At 47.4% G+C, this 20975-nt stretch overlaps 1 protein-coding gene across 6 annotated transcripts in view; it reads right to left on the bottom strand.

The window, feature by feature from the left end:
• Window positions 1–950: 950 nt before the first annotated feature.
• The window catches only part of LOC140907834 (mitogen-activated protein kinase kinase kinase 3), a 121858-nt gene continuing 101833 nt past the window's right edge, over window positions 951–20975 (bottom strand). For all 6 annotated transcript variants that reach the window (XM_073334711.2, XM_073334714.2, XM_073334720.2 and 3 more), the window contains 8 exons: window positions 19890–19957; window positions 17366–17458; window positions 15986–16180; window positions 15116–15264; window positions 14177–14308; window positions 11111–11240; window positions 10054–10231; window positions 951–6974 (listed from right to left, as the gene is read on the bottom strand). In XM_073334711.2, coding sequence (XP_073190812.1) covers window positions 6746–6974; window positions 10054–10231; window positions 11111–11240; window positions 14177–14308; window positions 15116–15264; window positions 15986–16180; window positions 17366–17458; window positions 19890–19957 — 1174 coding nt within the window. In that variant the 3' untranslated portion in view covers window positions 951–6745. The remainder of the gene's footprint in view (window positions 6975–10053; window positions 10232–11110; window positions 11241–14176; window positions 14309–15115; window positions 15265–15985; window positions 16181–17365; window positions 17459–19889; window positions 19958–20975) is intronic.

Here is a 20975-nt window from a genome sequence, read left to right as displayed (position 1 = left end):
GCATTCCCCGATCATATGAGTATTTTTCAAGTTTCAGAATAATCATGATTCTATTAGTGGTTGGGTTGCTTTATGCTTCCTGGCACAAAAGATTTGTGCTTGCAAACAGACACCATAATGGCCAGTTAACTGCACGCATGGCATTGGAAACAGAACTGAACGTTTTCTGGTCAAAAAACCCCAAACACAGTTTCCCCCTCCCCCACTCCCATCTGAAATATAATCTCTGTTAGCTGTGGTAGCATTTCCCTTATACTCTGAAGGCTGCAGCAACCTAAGGGTGATTTAGGCCTCAGTCCTAAAAGACTGACGTGAGCAGTCCAATTGAAGTCAACGTGGCCACTCACATGAGTGTGTTACTTGCCTACATAATCCAGGTTCAGGATTGGGGCCACAGCCACTCTTGAGAGTCTGCCCTTCCATTCAGTTGAGGACTCAGCCTCAGATTGTCTCCTGAGCAGGAATCTCCACACGAAATGGAGAGACGGGTCAGTCAGCTAGGGGCTGCTTTAACTTACGCTGGCTCGCTACAGCTCTGTATACTTGTTGAGCATTGGCTGAGCGCAAGTGTGCTGTGTCTTGCTCCTGACACCATCCCTAGGCCAACCTCGGTGTTTGTGTACGCGCGTATGGGAGGGAAGGGTGTCAATTGCCGTAGGACCTGGTTACACTGGTTTCTAGCAGTTAAGCTCCTCTGCACTAGGGCAATTCTCATCCAACCAGTTAGGGCCAGATTTCTGAGTAGCACAAAGTGGCTGGAACAGAATAGATAAAATACTATATATGACAGAGCATGCATCTCTATTAATAGCGCACGTGTGTGTGTGTGTGTGCGTGCATACTATAATGCTGCACTTTAAGATGAAACATTTCACCTCATAATGAACATACTTCTCTTACTCCCACCCCCCCCAACCAAGAAAACAGGAAAATTGGTTTCACAATACCACAAAGTTAAAAAATATTTAATTTCATGCGTGGGGGGGAAAAAGCATTTACAGCATTTTACAAAGTACATTCGATAAGGTGTCCTGCTTTCCAAACCTGCAGTATTATCTTCTGTTTCATATGGGCTAATTCTTCCGAAGTAGAAATGATTTTAAGACACTTGATGCACTGATACTATAGTGAGTATCGATGTTTCCGGCCAAGAGTGCTATACCAGTGATAGCAGCTTTGATCAGACTAGTGAAAAGGCAGGAAGTTGCAAATGTGTTTCATTACACCACTTGGCCTCCTGAAGCATTTGCTTTCTAACACTGGCCCCAATCCTGCAAACACTTAAATATGTGAGTAACATTAGGCACGAGTGGTCTTATTTAATAGGATTACTTACATGTGTAAAGTTACTCATGGAGCCAATTCAACAAAGCATGTAAGCATGTACTTAACATAAAGCACATGATTAGTTTCTGTTTTGCTGATTTGGGAACTGTGTAGCAGGAGTGAGTACCCCACACTTGGAGAGTGTGGGTCTTTGTCTCCCTCTAGTGCAGGGGTTCTCATACTGGGGGTTGGGACCCCTTGGGGGTTGCGAGGTTATTACATGGGGGTGGTCACAAGCTGTCAGCCTCCACCCCAAACCCCGCTTTGCCTCCTGCATTTATAATGGTGTTAAATATATATAGAAGTGTTTTTAATTTATTAGAGGGGGTCGCACTCAGAGGCTTGCTATGTGAAAGGGGTCACCAGTAGAAAAGTTTGAGAACCACTGCCCTAGCAGCTGGTGCACAAAAGAAGATGAACGTCTACTACAGCTGACTGCTAATAGAGTTAGTACTTCAACTCAGGCAGCAGCAACTCACGCATTTACCAGTGAACGATGGCCCATGTGGAGGGGTCATTATATTTACAGAATCAGGGCCTAGCCCACTGCATAAGGAAGAAGAACTCTGTTGCATTGACTGGGATTATAAAAACCCATGCTGTGTCGTTTCCAGTGAATAAAACATCGCTGTTTCATCGGAGTTGCCAGCAGTAAGATTGAGGGGCCTGATTCACCTGCTTTCTCCCTTCCTGGAGCAGGTGGGCAGGGAAAGGGCTGAGTCTTGCCTCCCCTTCTTCCCTTACTCTGGCTAGAGAAGCCACACCAGCATGGGTAGAGGGTTGTGTGCAGTCCTTTATTGTAGGTGTGGCCCACAGAAATCACTGCCAACTGGGAGCAAGCAGGGGAGGAACTGTGACTCAGCATCATGTCTCTGAGTCACCTTGCCTCCTGGAGCTACTGCTGGGGGCATGCAGTTTAGGGACCAGCCTTTGCTCAGGGCTATTTCTAAAGTCAGTTTGTAGCCCTTGAAGAGGGGCTGGTTTGGAAAATACATCCACTGGAGCAGGCAGATATGGAACAAAGAGGCTAGAGTAAATGGACCACATGCAGTTCTCAGTTACAAAGCATCTGACTGGATTCACAGCAGCATAATGGAGAACAGGATTTGCTCCCAACGCATTTAAACACAGGTGTAGTTACAGTGTCTCAGTTCTGGTCCTTGTATGGACAGTACAATCCCCTGTTCCCAAACTCCACCCTGCATGATGCTTTCCAGTAAAGCCTAGTCTCCCAGCTCTGGTTTGATCATGACCTGCCCATCCAATAACCCTAACTGGACTAGTACATATAGGGCAAGGTAGGACACACCATACTGCAGGAACGGCCAAGCACTGGACAGAATGATGCATATACATTTCAAGTCTCAGACCTTAACAAATACATTATTTCTAGCAAAAGCCAGTAATCATTGGCTTAAACAGTCTCTCATAAAGTTATTTTTTTCAAGAATAAAAAAAATATAGCTGTCCCTGCAGGCTGAATCATACAAGGCCTCTGGTTCCAATTAGGGCCTCAATCTTACCCTCCAGGAGTCAGCTTTCTAGATCCCAAAAACTCTGTTCTCTTATGTACAATTTGCTGGCTAATGATATTTGGCCTGGTGTGAAGGAATTATAGAGAGATTTATAGGCTACAATATGAAGTCTGATGATACACAATATCACACTTGAGCCTCTTCCCTAAATAAGGGAAAAAATTACATCTACAGGATACAGGATTGATAATATTACAAAAAAAAGCAGCAGCAAGATTTGATGTAAGCAAAGTGCTTCTACTATACATTAGATGAATGTACTTTCCAATACCCTACAGGTAAAAAAAATATCCATGGAATCGTATTACATTCTTTCCCTCATTCTATTTTATACAGCAAAACACTGCAGGCAAAGGCACCTGAGGAGTGATTTCACCCACACCCTCGGAAGGGAAGGTAGAGGAAGGTCCCAATGACCAGGGCTGTGCATGCTTCAGGAAGGGCACTCTGGTGAAATTCACTCCTGTGCAGGGCCACGCACCACATAAACCCTTCATGGAGTGAGGTGGTGAGAACGCTTCTGGGCTCTCCCTCAGTCCAGGGGGCGGAGTTCGCCCCTTGGGGCTGTTGCCTTACATGACATAGCTGCATTTAGAGTTAGATAGCTTCTCCACTTGCAGAACTAAACCTAAGGGCAGCACTGCATAAGAGATCCAGGATCAGGCCCTTGCATACATCGCTCCTAGGGAAGTTACTGGCAGTTTCTGTTTGCACAAGGCCTGTAGGATCGAGCCCACTGGCATTCCTGCACCTGAAACCCTGCCAGCCCCAGGATGACACAGCCTCGTGACTGCAAAAATCAAACAAAGAGGCAAGACCAGGTTTCCCTATGGCATCACAGTGGCACCACGCAAAATCATTTAAGGAGAGCGGGAGAGAAAACTGCCCTCCAAGCCTAGGGATCTATCTCAGCAGAAGCAGGGCGAACCTGCACAATTTGGCTACTGTCAGGGTAGTTCTTCTTAATGTTTCAAAAGCTCTCCCTTCCCCCTCACTATTTATAATAAGCCTCTCAGCAGCCTGCAGTGGAACGAGGGGTCTGTCATCCCCTTCTTGGATGTACGCCCAGGTTTGTTCTCATAGGGCTCAGGCGAGCTGATCCATGCACCCATGCAGGTAAATATGTGTGTGCCAGATGCCTCCTTACATCCCTGCAGAGGAGCTGCTGAGGGGCTGCTCCTCCCCCTCCCACACAGGTGGGCAGAGACTTGACTCCACTCCCTGAAACACTACTGAGCCAACGTGGAGGGGGAAGGCAACTGTGCCAGGAAAAGGGCTGGCACGGCTCACTTCCCTTATGGGCCAAAGAGGGATAGGGTGACCATATGTCCTGTTTTGGCCGGGACAGACCCCTGTTTAAGCCCTGTCCCAGCCATCCTGCCTTTTTTTTTTTTTTTTGACAAAAAGGGGCATTTGTCCCATTTGCTCGTCAACTTGATCAGCTGCGGGGGGAGGCAGGGCTTGGGTGAGCACCAACGCCAGCCCTAGCCTCACTTGGGGAGGGGTCGGGGGGGAGGTCTCGGGTCTAGCCCCATGCAATGTCCCATTTTCCCTTTGAGAAATACGGTCACCTTAAGGTGGGACCAACTTGTGACTGCTTCCGGAGCAACTCAGCCATGTGCTGCCACTTAGGGCAGGCTGCAAAGTACCAGTCAAAGCACTGGGCCCTGGAATGGACTTGGAACATGGAGGAATTTGTTTAGAAACAGCCTCTAGAAGGAGTTCCATGAACCTTGCCAACAGATCTTGAAAAGTAGGTCACATTTCAGCCCTACCCATGCACGGCCTCATGTTGCTCATTGTTCAGCGCCTATGGTCAACATTACCCCACTGGCCCTCAGAGACTGAGAATCAAATCCAGATGGATTGGCTGGGAGTCAGATTTTGTTCTTAATTAATTAAAAAAGTGATTGAGGACAGTTTGTTTTTAAAATCAGGCCAGTGAATGGGGAAGTTGTCAGATTCAAAATAATTTAAAACATTTTTACATTTTCCTAATAACCCTTAGAACTCTTTCTTCATGGAAAGTCCTACTGACTATAACAGAGTGATAAAAACACCTAGCACAACGGGACCCTGACTCATGAGTGGAGCTCCTGAGGTCTATGGGAATACAAATAAATAAATAATAATAATAATAATAAAGGTTTTTTGAGCCATCTGACAGAATTTAACAGAGAACTATGGGCTTGATCCCATGCCCATTAAAGTAAACAGCACAACTCTCCCTGATTTCTGTGGTGCAGAATCAGGGCCTAAATTCCTCCTGCAGAAGCCTCCAGAATCATAGAATATCAGGGTTGGAAGGGACCTCAGGAGGTCATCTAGTCCAACCCCTGCTCAAAGCAGGAGCAAGCCTCAATTTTTGCCCCAGATCCCAAATGGCCCCCTCAAGGATTAAACTCACAACCCTCGGTTTAGCAGGCCAATGCTCAAACCACTAAGCTATTCCTCCCCCCTGATATTCTCTGTTCAATTCTATGGGCAGGATTCTGCACTCCCACCGGTGTCACTCTGGTGTAACTTCATTGACTTCTCTGGACTTTGTTCCTGGTAAGAATCGGGCTCTGGTAAGAATCGGGCTCTAGGAGCATTCAGAGTCCTTTGTACGGATCCCCATTACATTTCTATAAAACCCAAAGCAGCTGCACCCCTGCAGCACTTTAGTGCAGATGCTACTGTGCCGACAGGAGAGCTTGTCCCGTTGGCGTAGTTAATCCACCTCATGGCTATGCTGGTGGGAGAAGCTCTCCCCTAGACCTACCACCGTCCACATGAGGGGGTTAGGTCAGTATAACTACATCTCTCAGGGGTATGGATTTCTCACACCCCTGTGCGACGTAGTTATAATAATATCGGTCTGTAGTCTAGCCCTGGACGAGCTCAGGATGAACTTCGCCCCTGCATACAGCACCTGCACAGAGTCTCTGTATCAATGAAGTCCCACAATGACCCCTTTTGAGGCCTTGAGAGGTGCACAGCCCTCGTGCTAGTCTTGTGCGCTGGGGTGAATTCCACCTCACGCATGGCTTTTCTACCCTTGATGCTCTGCAGGGACCTTACTGTATCCAGAGAAGAAGAATGCCTTGCACTTACACTATTTTACAGGTACAAGAACGCCAACCCAGCATGGCTGCATTGTAGTCACGTCCTTGACTGGATACCTTGTGCTGAATCAGGCTTTCACTCCTTGACTGTAACCATCTAAGGCACAAAACAATCCACCCCTCTGAAGAGCTGGAGATGTTGCTATGGACTTTGCCTCCCATCTCCACCCCCACAACAGGATTGCTTTCCCCCTTTGACATGAACGAGACACCTATGCCGATTGTTCTTTGGTCCTGGGTTTGTTTCCCTTTGCTTCACGCCTGAATCCCTCTTGGTGTCTGTCAAGCTGTAAATGGCTTCCACGGCTACACAGCATCTTTCTCTTGTGCTGAGGAGACGGCTTCCTTGTGGGATGTTGACAGTGCTGCTTTCAGGGCCAGCAGCGGGCGCCAGAGTTCGCTCACATCATTCCTCTGAGGCAAGTGAGTTACTACCCCAAGCTCTTCCACTACCAGGCATCCAATCAATAACGGGGTGGGTGAGTTTGCCACGATCATCGATGCCGATGTGTTCCAAGGGTGACCCCCAATTTCGAACTCCCTCCAGCCCCAAGCGTGGTGACAGCCACCTATCTCCACAGTCAGATGGTCATAAGTGCAGCTTAGAAAGGAAAGCCCACACTGGCCCCCTAGCTAACAATGAGGAGTGAAGGATCCCAACCCAGACTGAGGTCTGCATTTCAGAGTGCAAAGCTCTGTGGGTCTGTTTTTTAAACACCCCGCCCCCCCATATCCTTTTATTTTCCACCTGCATTTCCCCTAACCCGCCGCAAGGGACTAGAGGCTGCAGTTCATGAATGGATGTCTCAGCAGGTCCTCTGCTGTGGGCCTCCGCTTCTCCTCCACAAAGATCTGCTTGAGGAAGTTGCGACAGGAGTCCGAGACGCCGTCTGGGAGCTGGGGCTTGGTCGGCTGGGTGGCAATTTTGAAAATGGCCGCCATGGCTTCAAATTCCGCCCAGGGTGGCTTTTCTGTTAACATCTCCACCACGGTGCAGCCCACGCTCCTGCAATGGAGAACAGAGGATTAGAAAAAAGGAAAGAGCAAGACTTTCATCCAGCCATTGTCCTGGCTCACTCCCTGCCCCTAAACCTTTCACCCAAAACTATCCCCTAGATGTGAAATTCCCTAAATTTAGGGCTATAAAGATACCACAGACATATCACTTTGGAAATGGAAGTCCTCTATTTACGTGAAATTCGTAGAAATTGCAGAGGGCCAGCACACGTGCAGGTACTTAAGTCCCAGTGAAGGCCTAAGTTCAAGAGGGACGTAAGAACAGGGCCCAGTGTATATTCTGCGATTCAGCAGATTCTGCTGTAGGATTTGCCCCTTGCTGCAGAATTTGCTCCACACTTTCAGCTCTCATTTTGAAACCATGTTTCTAGCCCTGTTGTGCAGATAGATGCGAAGCATGTTGTCAAGGTTAAGAGACCCAGTGACGTCTGCTTGTATTGCAGAGAGACAAACAACAGATCTGAAAGGTGTGACTTGTTTCAGGCACTTTAACGGATTGTTAACTCCAATCTGTGGTACACTGAAATCTAGAACTGGGACAAAACAAAATAAATTCAATTTAACCGTAAAAAATAAAACCAGAGCAATTGTAGTGATTGCATTATACAACTTCACAGTAAATTCAGTCAACCCTCCACTTTTAAAACAGATGCAGGCTTCCCACCAGAATGCTGCAGCATCTCTATATGGTCCCCATTATCGGAGTACATCATGATCTTTAATGCATTTATCCTCATCTCCCACATGAGGTAAGGCAGTGCTATTATACCCATTTTACAGCTGGCGCACTGAGGTCCAGCAGTGTTGCTCTGCTCAGCACTGCAAGGCCTAAATGACTTAGATGGCTAAGGCCATCTCTACAATACCACTTTTGCCAATATAACTTAAGTCGCACAGGAGTGTGAAAAAACACCCCTCTGAGCGACATAAGTCGCACTGACAGAAGCGCCGGTGTGCACAGCGCTATGTCGGTGGGAGAGCTTCTCCCACCGACGTAACTACGGCCGCTCATGGAGGCGGTTTTATTATGCCGACAGGAGAGCTCTCTTCTGTTGGCACAGAGTGGCTACACGAGCGATCTTACAGTAGCGCAGCTGCATTGGTACAGTTGTGCTGCTGTAAACTCCCTAGTGTAGACAGAGCCTAAGTCCCATTTTCAAAAATGACTTAGGAGCCTGAGCCTCACTGAAAGTCAACACAGAGGGAGCAATGCCTGAATACCTTTCAAAGTCAGAGCCAGACAGACTAAGAGTCAGATTTTATTAATGTCTGGACGTGCAGAGACGTGCCTAGTGGGATTTTCAAAAGCGTCTAAATGGGTAAAATGAGTTAGGCACCTTTGAAAGCCATGCTAAGCACCTACCTGCAGCTTTAGATACCTAAATACCTTTGAAAATCAGGCGTTACGGGTCTTGCCCAAGGTCAAAGAGTCTGACTTGAACCCAGCCATCTCCAATCCCGGGTTAGAACCCTAACCATTGGGCCATCCTTTCTTCCAGGGGCCTTGCTGCAGAATTAAGGTCCCACTTGCCATGGAGTTCCCCAGGGCCTTGCTTAACTGATTCACAGATTTGTGCTGGTCCTCTTCAAAGGGGTGAATTTCCCCCCTTAACAAAGCGAAGTATACAGGCCTTAAAGGGTACGTCTACACTGCAATTAGACACTGACGGCTGGACTGTGCCAGCTGACTTGGGCTCATAGGGCTCGGGCTAAGGGGCTGTTCATTTGCGGTGTACATGTTTGGGCTCAGGCTGCAGCCCAAGCTCTGGGACCCTCCCACCTCACAGCCTGAGCTCTAGGACCCTGCACTGTAGCAGAGCTCAGGCTGCAACCCGAGCCTGGACATTTACACTGCAATTAAACAGCCCCTTAACCCAAGCCCATTGGCACAGGCCAGCTGCAGGTTTTTAATTGCAGTGTAAACATCCCCAAAGAGGGAGGCCAGCTCGGGGACATTTTGTACCCATATTCATTGGCAACCGCCTATCTACCTTGCACATTATGTTTACTACCAAAGACATCTGCAGCCAAACAAGGCTTTGCTCCCTGTCTCGCTTCATCTCTCATTTGCATCTGGGAAGGAGGAGTCCAGAAAAAGCAGCCTGAATAATAAAAAAGGGCAGAGGCAGAAAAAAGCAGGACGGCTGCCCAGCCCTTGGGGTGGAATCCTAGCAGCGCGGCATTTCCTCAGGCCTCATTTACACCAGCTTGGCAACCTTGGCTTGTAATCACAATGAATAAAACGTAGCTGCACTTCCCACCTATCAACAGGTGGCAGTAAGGCTGTCTGCCAACAACTTCTCAGGCATTCTCCCCAGGCTTCCCAGTGCAAAGCAGTTACAATGGCTGGTTTCCACTGAGCCTGGTTGTTGGAAGAGTCAAGAGAATATGTGCTGTGCATACAGTATTTCTGTAGTTCATTAGGATGATTACTGTTATTCCAGCTGTTCAGACTCAGGGCCCAATCCTGCAAAGCTCAAGTATCCAAAATGTCAAGAGTCGCCAGCAATATTGGATGCCTCCAGTTTTGAGATCCCACCTGCAAACCTTGACAGCCAGTTTTTCAGAGCTCCTGCAGTTCCCAGGGAAGGGAGGGTGGCTCTGTTACTTCAAGGCAGGTTCAAGGAATCTCCAGCTGGACATCCAAAACAATTGGGGCACCCAAAATCAGCATCCAGGTTGGAAATTTCCAAAAGTGAGTAGGGATTTGGGGTGCTTCCATTTTTGGGTGTTCAGTCTGAAACACCTAAAAGGAGCCTGAATTTCAGTAGGTGGTCAGCACCCACCCTCTGGAAATCAGACCCTTTTTAAGGGGTCTCAAGTTAAGCATCTAAAAAAAAAAAAAATCACTAATCGCTACTGAAAATCTTGGTAGTCAGTTCTAACTATAAGCACACTATTCCAGCCACTAACCCATAGTGTCTTGCAAATGCTAGTCATACTGGTTGGCTTTGGAAAATCAACCACTGTAATTCTCGAAGGGATGAACAGATACAGGCGACATTAGAAAATTGCAGTGCTGACCCACTGCGGTGGAAATTCTGCCCTGGGATTACTTTGTTTCTTACCACACATCAGCTTTCCTTCCATAGCCTTCTCCACTGATCACCTCTGGGCTCATCCAGTACGGTGTTCCGGTGACAGATTTAATTCCAGTTCCAGACATGCAGATGGTCTGGATGCGTTTGCTGGCTCCAAAATCGCCTAGTTTCACATTCCCAACAGAATCTCGCAAAATGTTGGCACCTAAGGGTCAAGCACAAAAACCCAAGAGATAGAATTGCAACCTGGGTCAAAGCAGCTCCAGCATGGGAAGGCTCAGGCAACTGGCCAGCATTTTCAGAGTTGGAAAAGATGACATTTAGCTACATGAAGGCACTGTGCTAGGGACCCCTCCCCCCCCCCCTTTTTTTTTTTTACTGGAATTTGCAAAGAGGCCTCTCTCTTAGTTCCCTGAAAATCCCACTCAAAGCACTTTACAGACATTAGTAAACTCCACAGCACCCCTGGGAGATAGTAAATAATTAACAGGAAGTTAAGCTAAGTCACAGAAAAGGTACGGCCAATATCTTCCAAAAGTGGCTTCTGATTTATGACAGGTTTCAGAGTAGCAGCCCTGTTAGTCTGTATCTGTAAAAAGAAAAGGAGTACTTGTGGCACCTTCGAGACGAACAAATTTATTAGAGCATAAGCTGCATCCGATGAAGCGTGCTGTAGCTCACGAAAGCTTATGCTCTAATAAATTTGTTCGTCTCGAAGGTGCCACAAGTACTCCTTTTCTTTTTTCTGATTTATGGCAACTCAACTTGAATGTCCATTACCTCAGGCCTGGTGCTGAGCTCATACAATTGAAACAGAAGCCAATGGGGGCTCTCAAAATGAGTATTTCCAACTGGACACTCAATATTTGGGGCATACACACCCCTCCCAAGTCAGAGGTCACTTTTGAAAATTCTGACCTAAGGAACTTGTTCAAAACCACACAGCAGGTCTTAGGCAGAGCCAGGGCTAGAAACCACATGTCTTAGCCTCTAGAGCTGTGCTCTGACCATAAGGCACAGAATCCTACTTACGATGCTACTAGATGAGAGCAAGGTGGTGATCTCGCAGTGCAATCCACTTTACCTTTAATATCCCGGTGAACAATCATGTTGCTGTGTAAGTAGAAGACTCCCTGCAGAATCTGCCTGGTGTACTTCCGGGTGACGTTCTCGGTCAGCGCACCATATGCTTTTAATTGGTCCTTTATGGAACCCTATTGGAAACAAAACACATACACAAACCAAAGGAGTGAATGATGCGTATTGTGTCACGTAGGCTTTTATATTTCAGTGACCATTTTCTGAGAGACAAGCTGGTTGAGGTAATATCTTGTATTTCACCAACAGAAGTTGGTCCGAGAGACACACTTTTGAGCTACACACCGCTCTTCTTCAGGTCTAGGAAATGTACTCAGAATGTCAGCTAAAAACAAGGTGGAACAGATCGTTTAGCGTAAATAGTTAACACATTTCAAGGTTTTCTGGTTTATTTGCTGGTTTATAAAAGCTTTACTGAATCTAACATTGAGCTATAAAAAAGGAATATACGAAATCAGAGACACTGATAAACATAACGGAGCAAGGATCACGCCTGGACTACAATATCCCCACGGGACAGATGAGAAAGGGTCAGTACTGTACACATAACCCTTGCTATCTCAGTACAGTTCTCTATCCCCCTCTAGTGGCTGGATCATGTCATTGGTCAGTGTGTTTATGGGAAATTTGTCTGTATAACCATGATCCTCTCCACTGCTTGAGCGAAAGGAACACATCCATTAGTTTGGAGCGGACTCAGAGACTTCTACACATTGCCTAGACACTGAAGCAGGACAAAGAGACACCTTCTCTTAGCATCACATTTCCCCAGGCTGGGGAAGCTCAGCTGGAGCTACCGATATCCACAGGCCTATATGGGCAACCAGATGTGACAACATCCCTGGTTGGATCCACTGCCAGGATTGATCCTAGGAAGGTTGGATCTCAAAGCATGAGTTTTTACTGCTGAAGGTAATGAAATGGATTCTTTAGCTCAAGCAACAGGTGCTCAGGCTTTTAGGTCTACAGCTCCCTGGCTCAATCTCCAGGCAAGCCAGCGAGAGTGGTTGTTCCACAGAGAAGATTTACACTGAAGGAGCTACCCAGCTACAGGACTCCAAATGCTGGGGAAGGATTCCATCCTGTCTGAGGGAAGCTTGTCCTGGCCCCTGTTTTATGGATAAACAGTCTCCAGAGCTGTCAGTCTGGCACCTTTTACCCACCAGGGAGCAGCAGCGGTTGTCTGGGTTCTCGCTCAGAGTCTCTCACTGACATTCTTATTGTCCCTGACCTCACCACCCTGCAGCCTGAGCTCTTGCTTAGCCCTGGGTTCCTATTTTGCTCCTTCCCACTTTAAAGGGAGTGGTCAATGGCCTTCCAGTGGGAGGAACCTATCAGGGGCCCTCCCCCCTACAGCTGGATATCATCTGGGGTTCTGTAAATGTCCTCTGATGGAAAATCTTTGCTTAGGCATTTGAGCCCTCCACTTTTCGACCTTCTGTGGATCTCAGTCGGTGGGGTGGGCACTGGACATGAAGGTTGCACTGAGGCAGGGCCCTTTTAAGGATCTCATCTTGTACTAGAATCAAATAGACCAGCCCCTTTCACCCTCAGATAATTTAAAGGAGGATGCGGGTTGTGTGTATGCGGAAGACACTCCAACAATTGTTTAAATGGGTGAATTACAAACGGACAGGCTGTCGATGCCTACTAGAGCCAGGCATGGTGCAGAAGGCCCCACGCAGACCCCACACAGCTCTTGCCTAGCCAGCTGCATTAAATCAGAATCTCAGCCAGATGTAGCACTTCAGAACTGCTGCTCTGTACAGCTTGGGAGTTGGTCCTCTTCCACCAACAGTACAGAAAAAGCAGAGCCCTGGACTGATGTTGTGAAATAAGCTGTTGCCGAAAAGTGAAAGTCAATCTTTAATTGGCCAGAGCGCTAGTTTATCAGAAGGAAAACAAACATTCCGATCCAGGAACAGGAAACAACCCCGGCACAAATGCTGGCTTCCTGGCAAGCAACAGACATGAACGTGTTGTAGAACAAACAGCGAGGGGACTGATTACACTGCACTGGGCTTTTCCTTTTGGTCCCGTGCATGGGGGTTTATGTCGGGGATCAGAAAGATAGCCTCCAGAAACAAAATGGGCTCACGGGGCTGTGGTTAGAAAGAGGGGATTGTGCTAGGGGGCGAGTTCAAATGGTCATTCATGTCGTTCTGATGGGGCATTTTCTACCATGTTTGCCAAATACCAAAGCTATTTGTGACTATATAATCGAATGGTCCCTTCCGGCCTTAAAGATCTATGAATAAACACAGGTTTGCTCCCTCACAGCCTAGAGGACAAATCCAGAGATGATGTGTAAGAAGGTGTAAGTACCACATGGGTAGGTGGGGCTGAGGGAGCCAGATCCTCACCCAGTGTAAATCAGCACTGCTCTGTTTACATTAGGTGAAGCTCTACTCCAGGGACTTTACGCTGGTTTAACTTACGTGCTAAAGTAGTAAGAAAAGATATAAGTTACATCCCCTGCGCCACTTAGCAGAACATCAAAACATCTTGATTTTATATGGCCCCTGGAAATATTTCACTCTGCACGAACAGAGTCGTGACCTGGTGACGTCCTGACATGATAAAACAGCATCACCACGAGATGACTTGGTCTCCAAGGACCAGATAATTAGCAATGTTGTGTTTTCAAAGTGCACGTATCAGAATAAATAAATAACCCATGATAGCTGTGTGCAGATCGTACTACAATTAACCTTTCCCAGAGTGCTTTGTAATAAATAACAAGGGATGGGCCCAAGCCGCAGAGATTGGATCCAGATCTGGATCCAATCCCAAATTCGGCAGTGTTCACATTCCAGGCTGTGTCACACAGATAGGGCCCTTCTGCAATGTTCAAATCAGGATCTGACTGCCCCAAATTTCAGGGGCGTTTGGAATCAGGATTTTGATTTGGCCCATTTTAGACAAGGGCCAAGTTGCGAAATTTGACTTTCAGATCCAAACTTCATCCGAGCTGGGAGGTGTTTGGATTCAGCTCTCTGGTTCAGGTCCATCTCTATAAATAACCACATGGGTTGGCTGCAGTCACACTTACCCCTGGCATGTATTCCACAAAGATAGACAACTTCCTCTCCTCTGGGTCCCGCAAGCAACCGTAATACTGGACTATCCTGTCATGGCGGAGGGTCTTCAACAGCTGGATCTCACATTCTAAGGCATTTACCTCCTGCGACGATACAGAACGTTACACGATGAAAAGAAAGACCTACAAACGTCTTATCGCCACAGAAATACAGCCACATTCAAGCTTCCTCTCCTAGAGGATTTCTGAAGCACTGACTATATCCCTAGCACTGTACAAGACCCAAGAAGAAAGATGGCTGCTCTCCCAAGGAGGTTACAGCCTAAAAGACAGACAGGATGCACTGGGAAAGGCAGAGCAGGGACTCTGCTTGGGATTGTTAGAGAGAGATGCAGGCAGGCAGAGATGTACTTATTCCCTTGTTTCATATGGGCAGCACCAAGCTTTCAGGAGGGGTGGGCATGAGGGAAAAGCAGAGGCTGGGCAAATGGACTATCCAGAGATGGGAGTGGAGGGTGGTGAATGGAGCCCTGGGGCTGGCATCACAGAAGAGCAGAAAGGAGACTGGCAACGTAGGCTGGGCTAGCATCATGCAGGTCCTGGAGTGGAGGAAGAGTGGTCACTGGATGGCTTAGGCCATGGCAGCTGCCCATGGCTCTGTGGCAAGTTATGAACAGCTCTGAGCCAGGATGGCCAGCACAGCACATACAGGAAGTACGCACGGCATTCATCCATCACCTAGTGGTGACATGGGTGACAACAGATGCCAGTAGACCCCATCTCAGGACCTCCATCCCACTCAGCAATATGGGAAGGGCAGGATAATTGTGTCCCCGAACCCCCGGCACCAAAAGACCACCTGGTGGCGACTCCCTCGCCCCCAATTGTGACCCGCTGTTCGAACAACTCCATAAGCTCTTCAGGAAGGCTCAGTCCAGCCCTCACACTCACCTTGCTTGTCTCTTGACTGTCTGGGTCAAAGGGCACCTGCTTCACCGACAGCTCCCTGCCAGTGTCTGCATCATAGCAGAGATAAACCTCTCCGAAGGCCCCTCTGCCAAGGAGCTTCCCCAACCTCCAGTTCACTGGCGCCTGCAGGGCTGCAGGAAGGACATGGATGGCACAGTCAAGACACAGCATATGCTTCACCAGACCCTTTGCAATGCAGATCTAATCTGCTATGCAATGGGTGGGGGCACCTACCACAAAGAGCAACGCTTAGAGCCTGATTCCCATCCCATTCACCCCACTGGCTTACCCCTGATTTACACCAGTGTAAGTGAGAGCGGGATCAGGCCCAAGGATGTACATTGATACAGCGCCTTCTCTCCTGCAAGGGCTGAGAATGCTTTGCTGTGTAATGGTGGGAGTCCCGTCTGCGCCCCTCACTGACGTGCAGCCATTGCTGGAGTGGAACACGAGCACTGGTTAACAGGACACCGCACTGCTATTCGGCAGTTCAGAGCAGAAAGTGGAGAATCATTTATCCCACTGTAGCTGCAGGTGGAATGTAATTGCCCAGGATTGAATTTGCCCAGAACACCCCTATCTTTATGGAAAGTGCCAGGAGATCTTCAATGACCATGAGACGTCGGGGCTTTCTCTTCGAGCCGTATCCCGGGAGCACAGCGCCTCGGAACACCATGCTGCGGCACTGGTTCAGTACTGACTCAGGACTGAGAGGGAAGTGCCATCTGCTTAACCACCCCAGCCCCTGAGTTCTCCTTGGACACTTCACCTACACCAGCGCCGCCTGATCATACTTAGAAGACAAGATCACAGCCTGAGATTCTAAACAGCAACCTGTTGAAATTCACTCACAGTTCCTGGACTTGCTGGGGGACGTGCTGAAAACCTGCAGTCCCTTGTCACAGTCAATCCACCATTTGGTCCTGTGTTCCTCGTACTGTAAGGTGAGGAGCTTGCTGTCCCCATTGAAGCTCTTTGTCCTGCTGGAAGGGACGAGCTGAAACCGATTCTCCTGAGGGGCGTAACTCCTTGGGAAAGTCCTTCGGCCTTTGTGAGGAAAGCAGGAGAATTACTGACAAGGACATGCAACGTCTTGTCATACACTCAGACCCTGTCTGAATTCAAAGTGAACCTGTTTCAATTGCTTTGCTATGGAGGTGTAAATTGCAGAGCGCACCAAAGCATTGTGCTCTAACTGTCCCATTGAGACGCTGCTGTAGTGTTCACACAGGGCAGTGAGAGCCTAAGTGTCCGGTGCACTCTGCAATTCATACCCCCTTAGTCCATACTGCACCACAGTGTAGACAAGCCCTTGGTTAAACTGATGCAAAACCCTGCGAAGGCATTTTTAAGTTGATTAAAACCTTAGGTTAACTCGTCAAGGAATCAATTTAAAGTAAATCAACAAAAGCCAGGTTTAAATCAAAGTAAGAGTGGCCACACACTAGTTTCCACCAGCTATACATATTTACAAAAAAAAAAAAAAAAATTAAAAAAAAAGAAATCACAGTGCAACTTGGAGTCTAATTCCTAGTATTCACTCAAAGTTCTTTGAGGCAGAGCTGGAGCACGCACGGAGAAAAATTAGCGCGTGCGTAGCACCCACCAGCAGCCAAGGCTTCCTCCTTCCTCCCCTCCAGCACCTCCTCCTGCTGATCACTCCCCCCACTCCGTGAACAGCTGTTTCACAGCATGCAGGTCGGCTCCAGGAGGGAGAGGGAGGAGCGGGGAGGGGGCGGAAAGAGGTGAGGAAGAGGCGGGGCAGGGGTTTGGGGGCACGGGTGGAGTGGGGGCGTCGAGCACCCCCCCAGGTAGAGTGTAAGTCAGCGCCCATGGAAAGGGTCATCTGAGAGAACGGGAGTTAGGGGGTGTCTGCGCAGTGCTTTAGTCCACGCCAGAAGGGTGCAAATTCTAGCGCACAGTAGCGTGTTGCGCACTAATTGGCCCATGTGGACCCTACTGGTGTGCACTAAAAGTTCCCTAGTTTGTGTTAACAGTCCCATTTCAAAGAGTAACTACATTAACACGCACTAGGGAACTTACAATGTGTGCCAGCAGTTCCCACATGGGCCCAGAGCAGTTCAAATGACTTGCCCACGGTTACACAGGAAGTCTGCGGCAGAGCCAAGAACTGAAGTCAAGTTGCTCCTGTCCGGGCCAATGCCCTATTCCTTGGCTTAGGCCATCAGCGAGCCTTTCCCCCAAGCCTGCATGCACTGGTCATTGTCTCACCGTCACTATAGTCCTTGCGGCTCTGGGAAAGGTGATATTGCCTGGGGAAGGTTCCACCTTTCCCGAATCGCTCACAAAACGGAATATCGAAATCTGACAGGAGAGAATGAGAAAAGTCTCGGTTAGATCAGCTCCGTGAGGAACTCCTGGAGCATTTCTTGTTGGAAGTTCTGTTCTTTACATGAAATGCAATGGAGAGACCAGGCAGAAGATTGTTCATTCCCAAGATGGAACATTCTCTATGGCTCATTTCTGAAATCTGCCCATCGCAGATAGAAGGCTGGGGTCAAAGGGGACTGATCTTGGCCCCAAGAAGCCAACGCAAGCTTTGCCAGGGACTTCAATAGGAGCAGGCTATGGGCCACAATATTTAAAGAAAGGCTCAGCAACCCAGTTCATATTTATTTCTTCAGATGGTTTGGCCCCATCACAATTGCTCCTGCCTCTTTCTAAGCTAGACCTGGCTTTCTTGGAGCCATAACTTCTTGTACGTGACTGAGAAGAGCCATTGTTCTGCAATGGGGTACATTTTCTTACATCTCTCTCTCTTGTTTTCTCTTTTCATCTCTCTACTTTCCTCCTCCTCCCATTGTTTCTGGTTGCCTCCATTCCCTTTTCTCTCTGCTCGACCCCACACATTTTCCCAGTCTTTCCTAACCCCTTTGCCATGGTCCTAACCCACACCACAGCTAGTTTCTCCACCTCATTAGTTAGGGAATTTACACGGAACTATGCCTGGTTCTATTCAGGGTTATAAATCTCTCTGTTAGGAAACTAATGAACTTCCATACTGGATCAGACCCAAGGTGTATCTAGTCCAGTATCCCATCACTGACAGTGGCCAGTGCCAGATGCTTCAGAGGAAAGTGCAAGAACCCCAGAGCAGGCAGATGTAAAATAATCTGCCCCTCATTAAGGGGTCATGCTGAGCCACAAATGTTTGATTAGTTTAATTCCTGGAGCATGAGGTTTTATATAATCAGAACAACACTAGAGAGAGAAAATTAGGTTAGATACAAGAGATTACATTGGGTAAAAGAGCTAAAATTTGAGTTAAAATGAGATTACATGAGAGAGAAAGGGATGGATGGATGGACAGGGATAGAAACATTTATAATGAGACATACAGGATGCCATCACTGGTAGCACAGAACAACATTAGATTAAAATATCTTCAATTCCCTCCCCCACATCTTTCACCTCCTGTTTTTCCCTGATCAAATCCTGACTAAACAGCTTATTCTGAAGGATTGTTTGTCTTAGCCCCAAGCCAGGAGCTGCTCCTTGGAGGCTGTTCCTGGCATCCGCCTGACTTCAGCATGATTTTAGCATTACTCTAGTGCTTGGGCAGAGCACACAATGGCTTGGGCAGCAAGAAAAGCAACAAGGCCAGGTCACGAGGTTAACGACAAGCCATCCGTGAGCAGCGATGCGGAGTCGTGTTTTCAAGTGAAATGAATTCACCGTCACCGGGGACTTATTAAAACTTCACTGCAAGTATTGACTTAAAGCTCAAGTTCTGTGGTTTCGATCTCTAAGTGCTGCCACAAGCCAAAAGTGTGTTATCAGCTATCGGCAGACAGCCATGTGTCCCTCTTTTAGTGGCAAAAGCCATCACAATACTATGAAGTTTCCATGACTTAACCAGTTGGACATTTATGCTCAGCTGAGCATTAAGCTAAGATCCTTGCAAGTTACCAATACACTTTCCGTAATGGCGTTTCCAATGGTATTGATTGTATTTCTTATTAATGCAAATTGAGAATTTTTTCCCCTTTGCAGTATTTTGCAATCCAATAGCAACACAGGACATAAGAATCTGGAAGTGAGACTGAGTAGAATCTGACTATAAACAAAGGTGAAACTGAGTAGCTTATTTTCTTCTTCCCAAATGAGAGAAAGGCAAGAAGTAAACAGAATAAGCAGGAGGGCCCAATCCTGCAAGCGCTTACTACTAGGCAAAGGGCCTGATTCTGATCTCAGATCAGCTTACATTGGTGTATCTCCATTAACTTCAGTGGAGTTACTCCTGATTTAGACTGGGGGTGGGAGAAGGAGGAAACTGATTTCAGAATCAGCCAAAGAGGAGTGGAATCAGGCCCCATAGCATTTTGGATCCTCATTTGTCCTGTTCACTTCAAAAGGGTTACAGTGATCATTAAGCTTGGCAGTATCTGTTTGCAGCACTGGGACCTGAGATTTTAAAATGTCTCTAGGTTTAAGAATTCTTCTTCTGTATTTTCCACAGTATGCATCCAATGAAGTGAGCTGTAGCTCACAAAAGCTTATGCTCAGATAAATTGGTTAGTCTCTAAGGTGCCACAAGTACTCCTTTTCTTTCTAGGTTTAAGAATTGCAGTGGCTACTTATAACACAAGCAGTGAAGCTGGTTTGTTTGTTTTGAATGATTTAACCCAGTAGCATTCCGTTATTATGTCTGATTCACACAGCACTATTTTGAAAGCCCACATTACTGCTGCATGGCTGTGCTGTTACTTTGACACTAAACCCCAAGTATCCTTACCCAGGCAATCAAGACTGTCTTTGGGTTGGCTCTTCCTTCTGGGAACAGGGGTTTGGGTAAAGGGCGGGCTGTGGGAAGAGACAGAAACACCTTATTGTTTCAAACAGATCCAGTGACCAGAATCGCGTCTGCATTCATTATACATGGATAATATTACATTCTACTTTTACACAGAACGAGGCAGAATGCACTGAACTCCAGACAAATTTACTATGCAAGCTTCTTTCATTCAGGCCCAGATCCAGCATAATACTTAAGCAGGTGCTTAACTTTAACGAGGGGCACTCAGCGGGAACACTCATGTGCTTAAAGTTAAGCATGTGCTTTGCTGGAGAACTCTCTGTGCACTGAATGAGGCAGGGACCCTGTGGAAAGACAAGCACAGGATCCTGTAATTATAGACTGTACCACAGTGACGTATATGCACGAGGGAGCAGAACTGAAGTCCTCATTTCTTGACAAGTGAGTGCTCAACTTTGCAACTTTCCTGGTCTTTTAACATCACTTGATTGGCATGGAATCACACACTGACACCCCCATCAGCCACACTTTGTACATATGAACCTGTAGGGGCTCCCTTTTGCTGTAAAGCTGGGAATAAGCTACTTGCTCCCTGCATTATGGAGAATCCCATGAGGTGCTGAGCACCGACAACTCCACTGAGTCTACTGGAGAGTGGAGGGAGCTCAGTATGTTACAGAATCAGGCCTTTAAGCTAAGCCCAGAGAACAGATCACTGGACAGGGATTCAGGCTTCCTGGGTTCTAGTCCTGGCTCTGCCATTGGCCTTGGCCGAGTCGCATCCCCTCTCTCTGCCTCAATTTCCCCATTTGTAAAATGGGGATAATGATAGAGACCTGCTTCATAAAGCACTTTGAGATCTAATGATGAAAAGCACTACATAATACTAGGTATTAACAACGTTTTTGCTATGGAGAAAAATGGCAATTTTCATAACAGCCCATGATAAGCTTTCCTCTCTTCCCCGCATCGGTTAGCCTGCCTTACCACCTCCGGAATAAAAACAAACATTGTCTCAGATTCCAAAGCCAGAACTGAAGTTGTGCTCATCTAGTCTGACCTCCT

This window comes from Lepidochelys kempii, chromosome 2 (assembly GCF_965140285.1).
Source record: "Lepidochelys kempii isolate rLepKem1 chromosome 2, rLepKem1.hap1, whole genome shotgun sequence".
NCBI lineage: Eukaryota > Metazoa > Chordata > Testudines > Cheloniidae > Lepidochelys > Lepidochelys kempii.
This window is presented reverse-complemented; position numbering and strand designations above follow the sequence as displayed.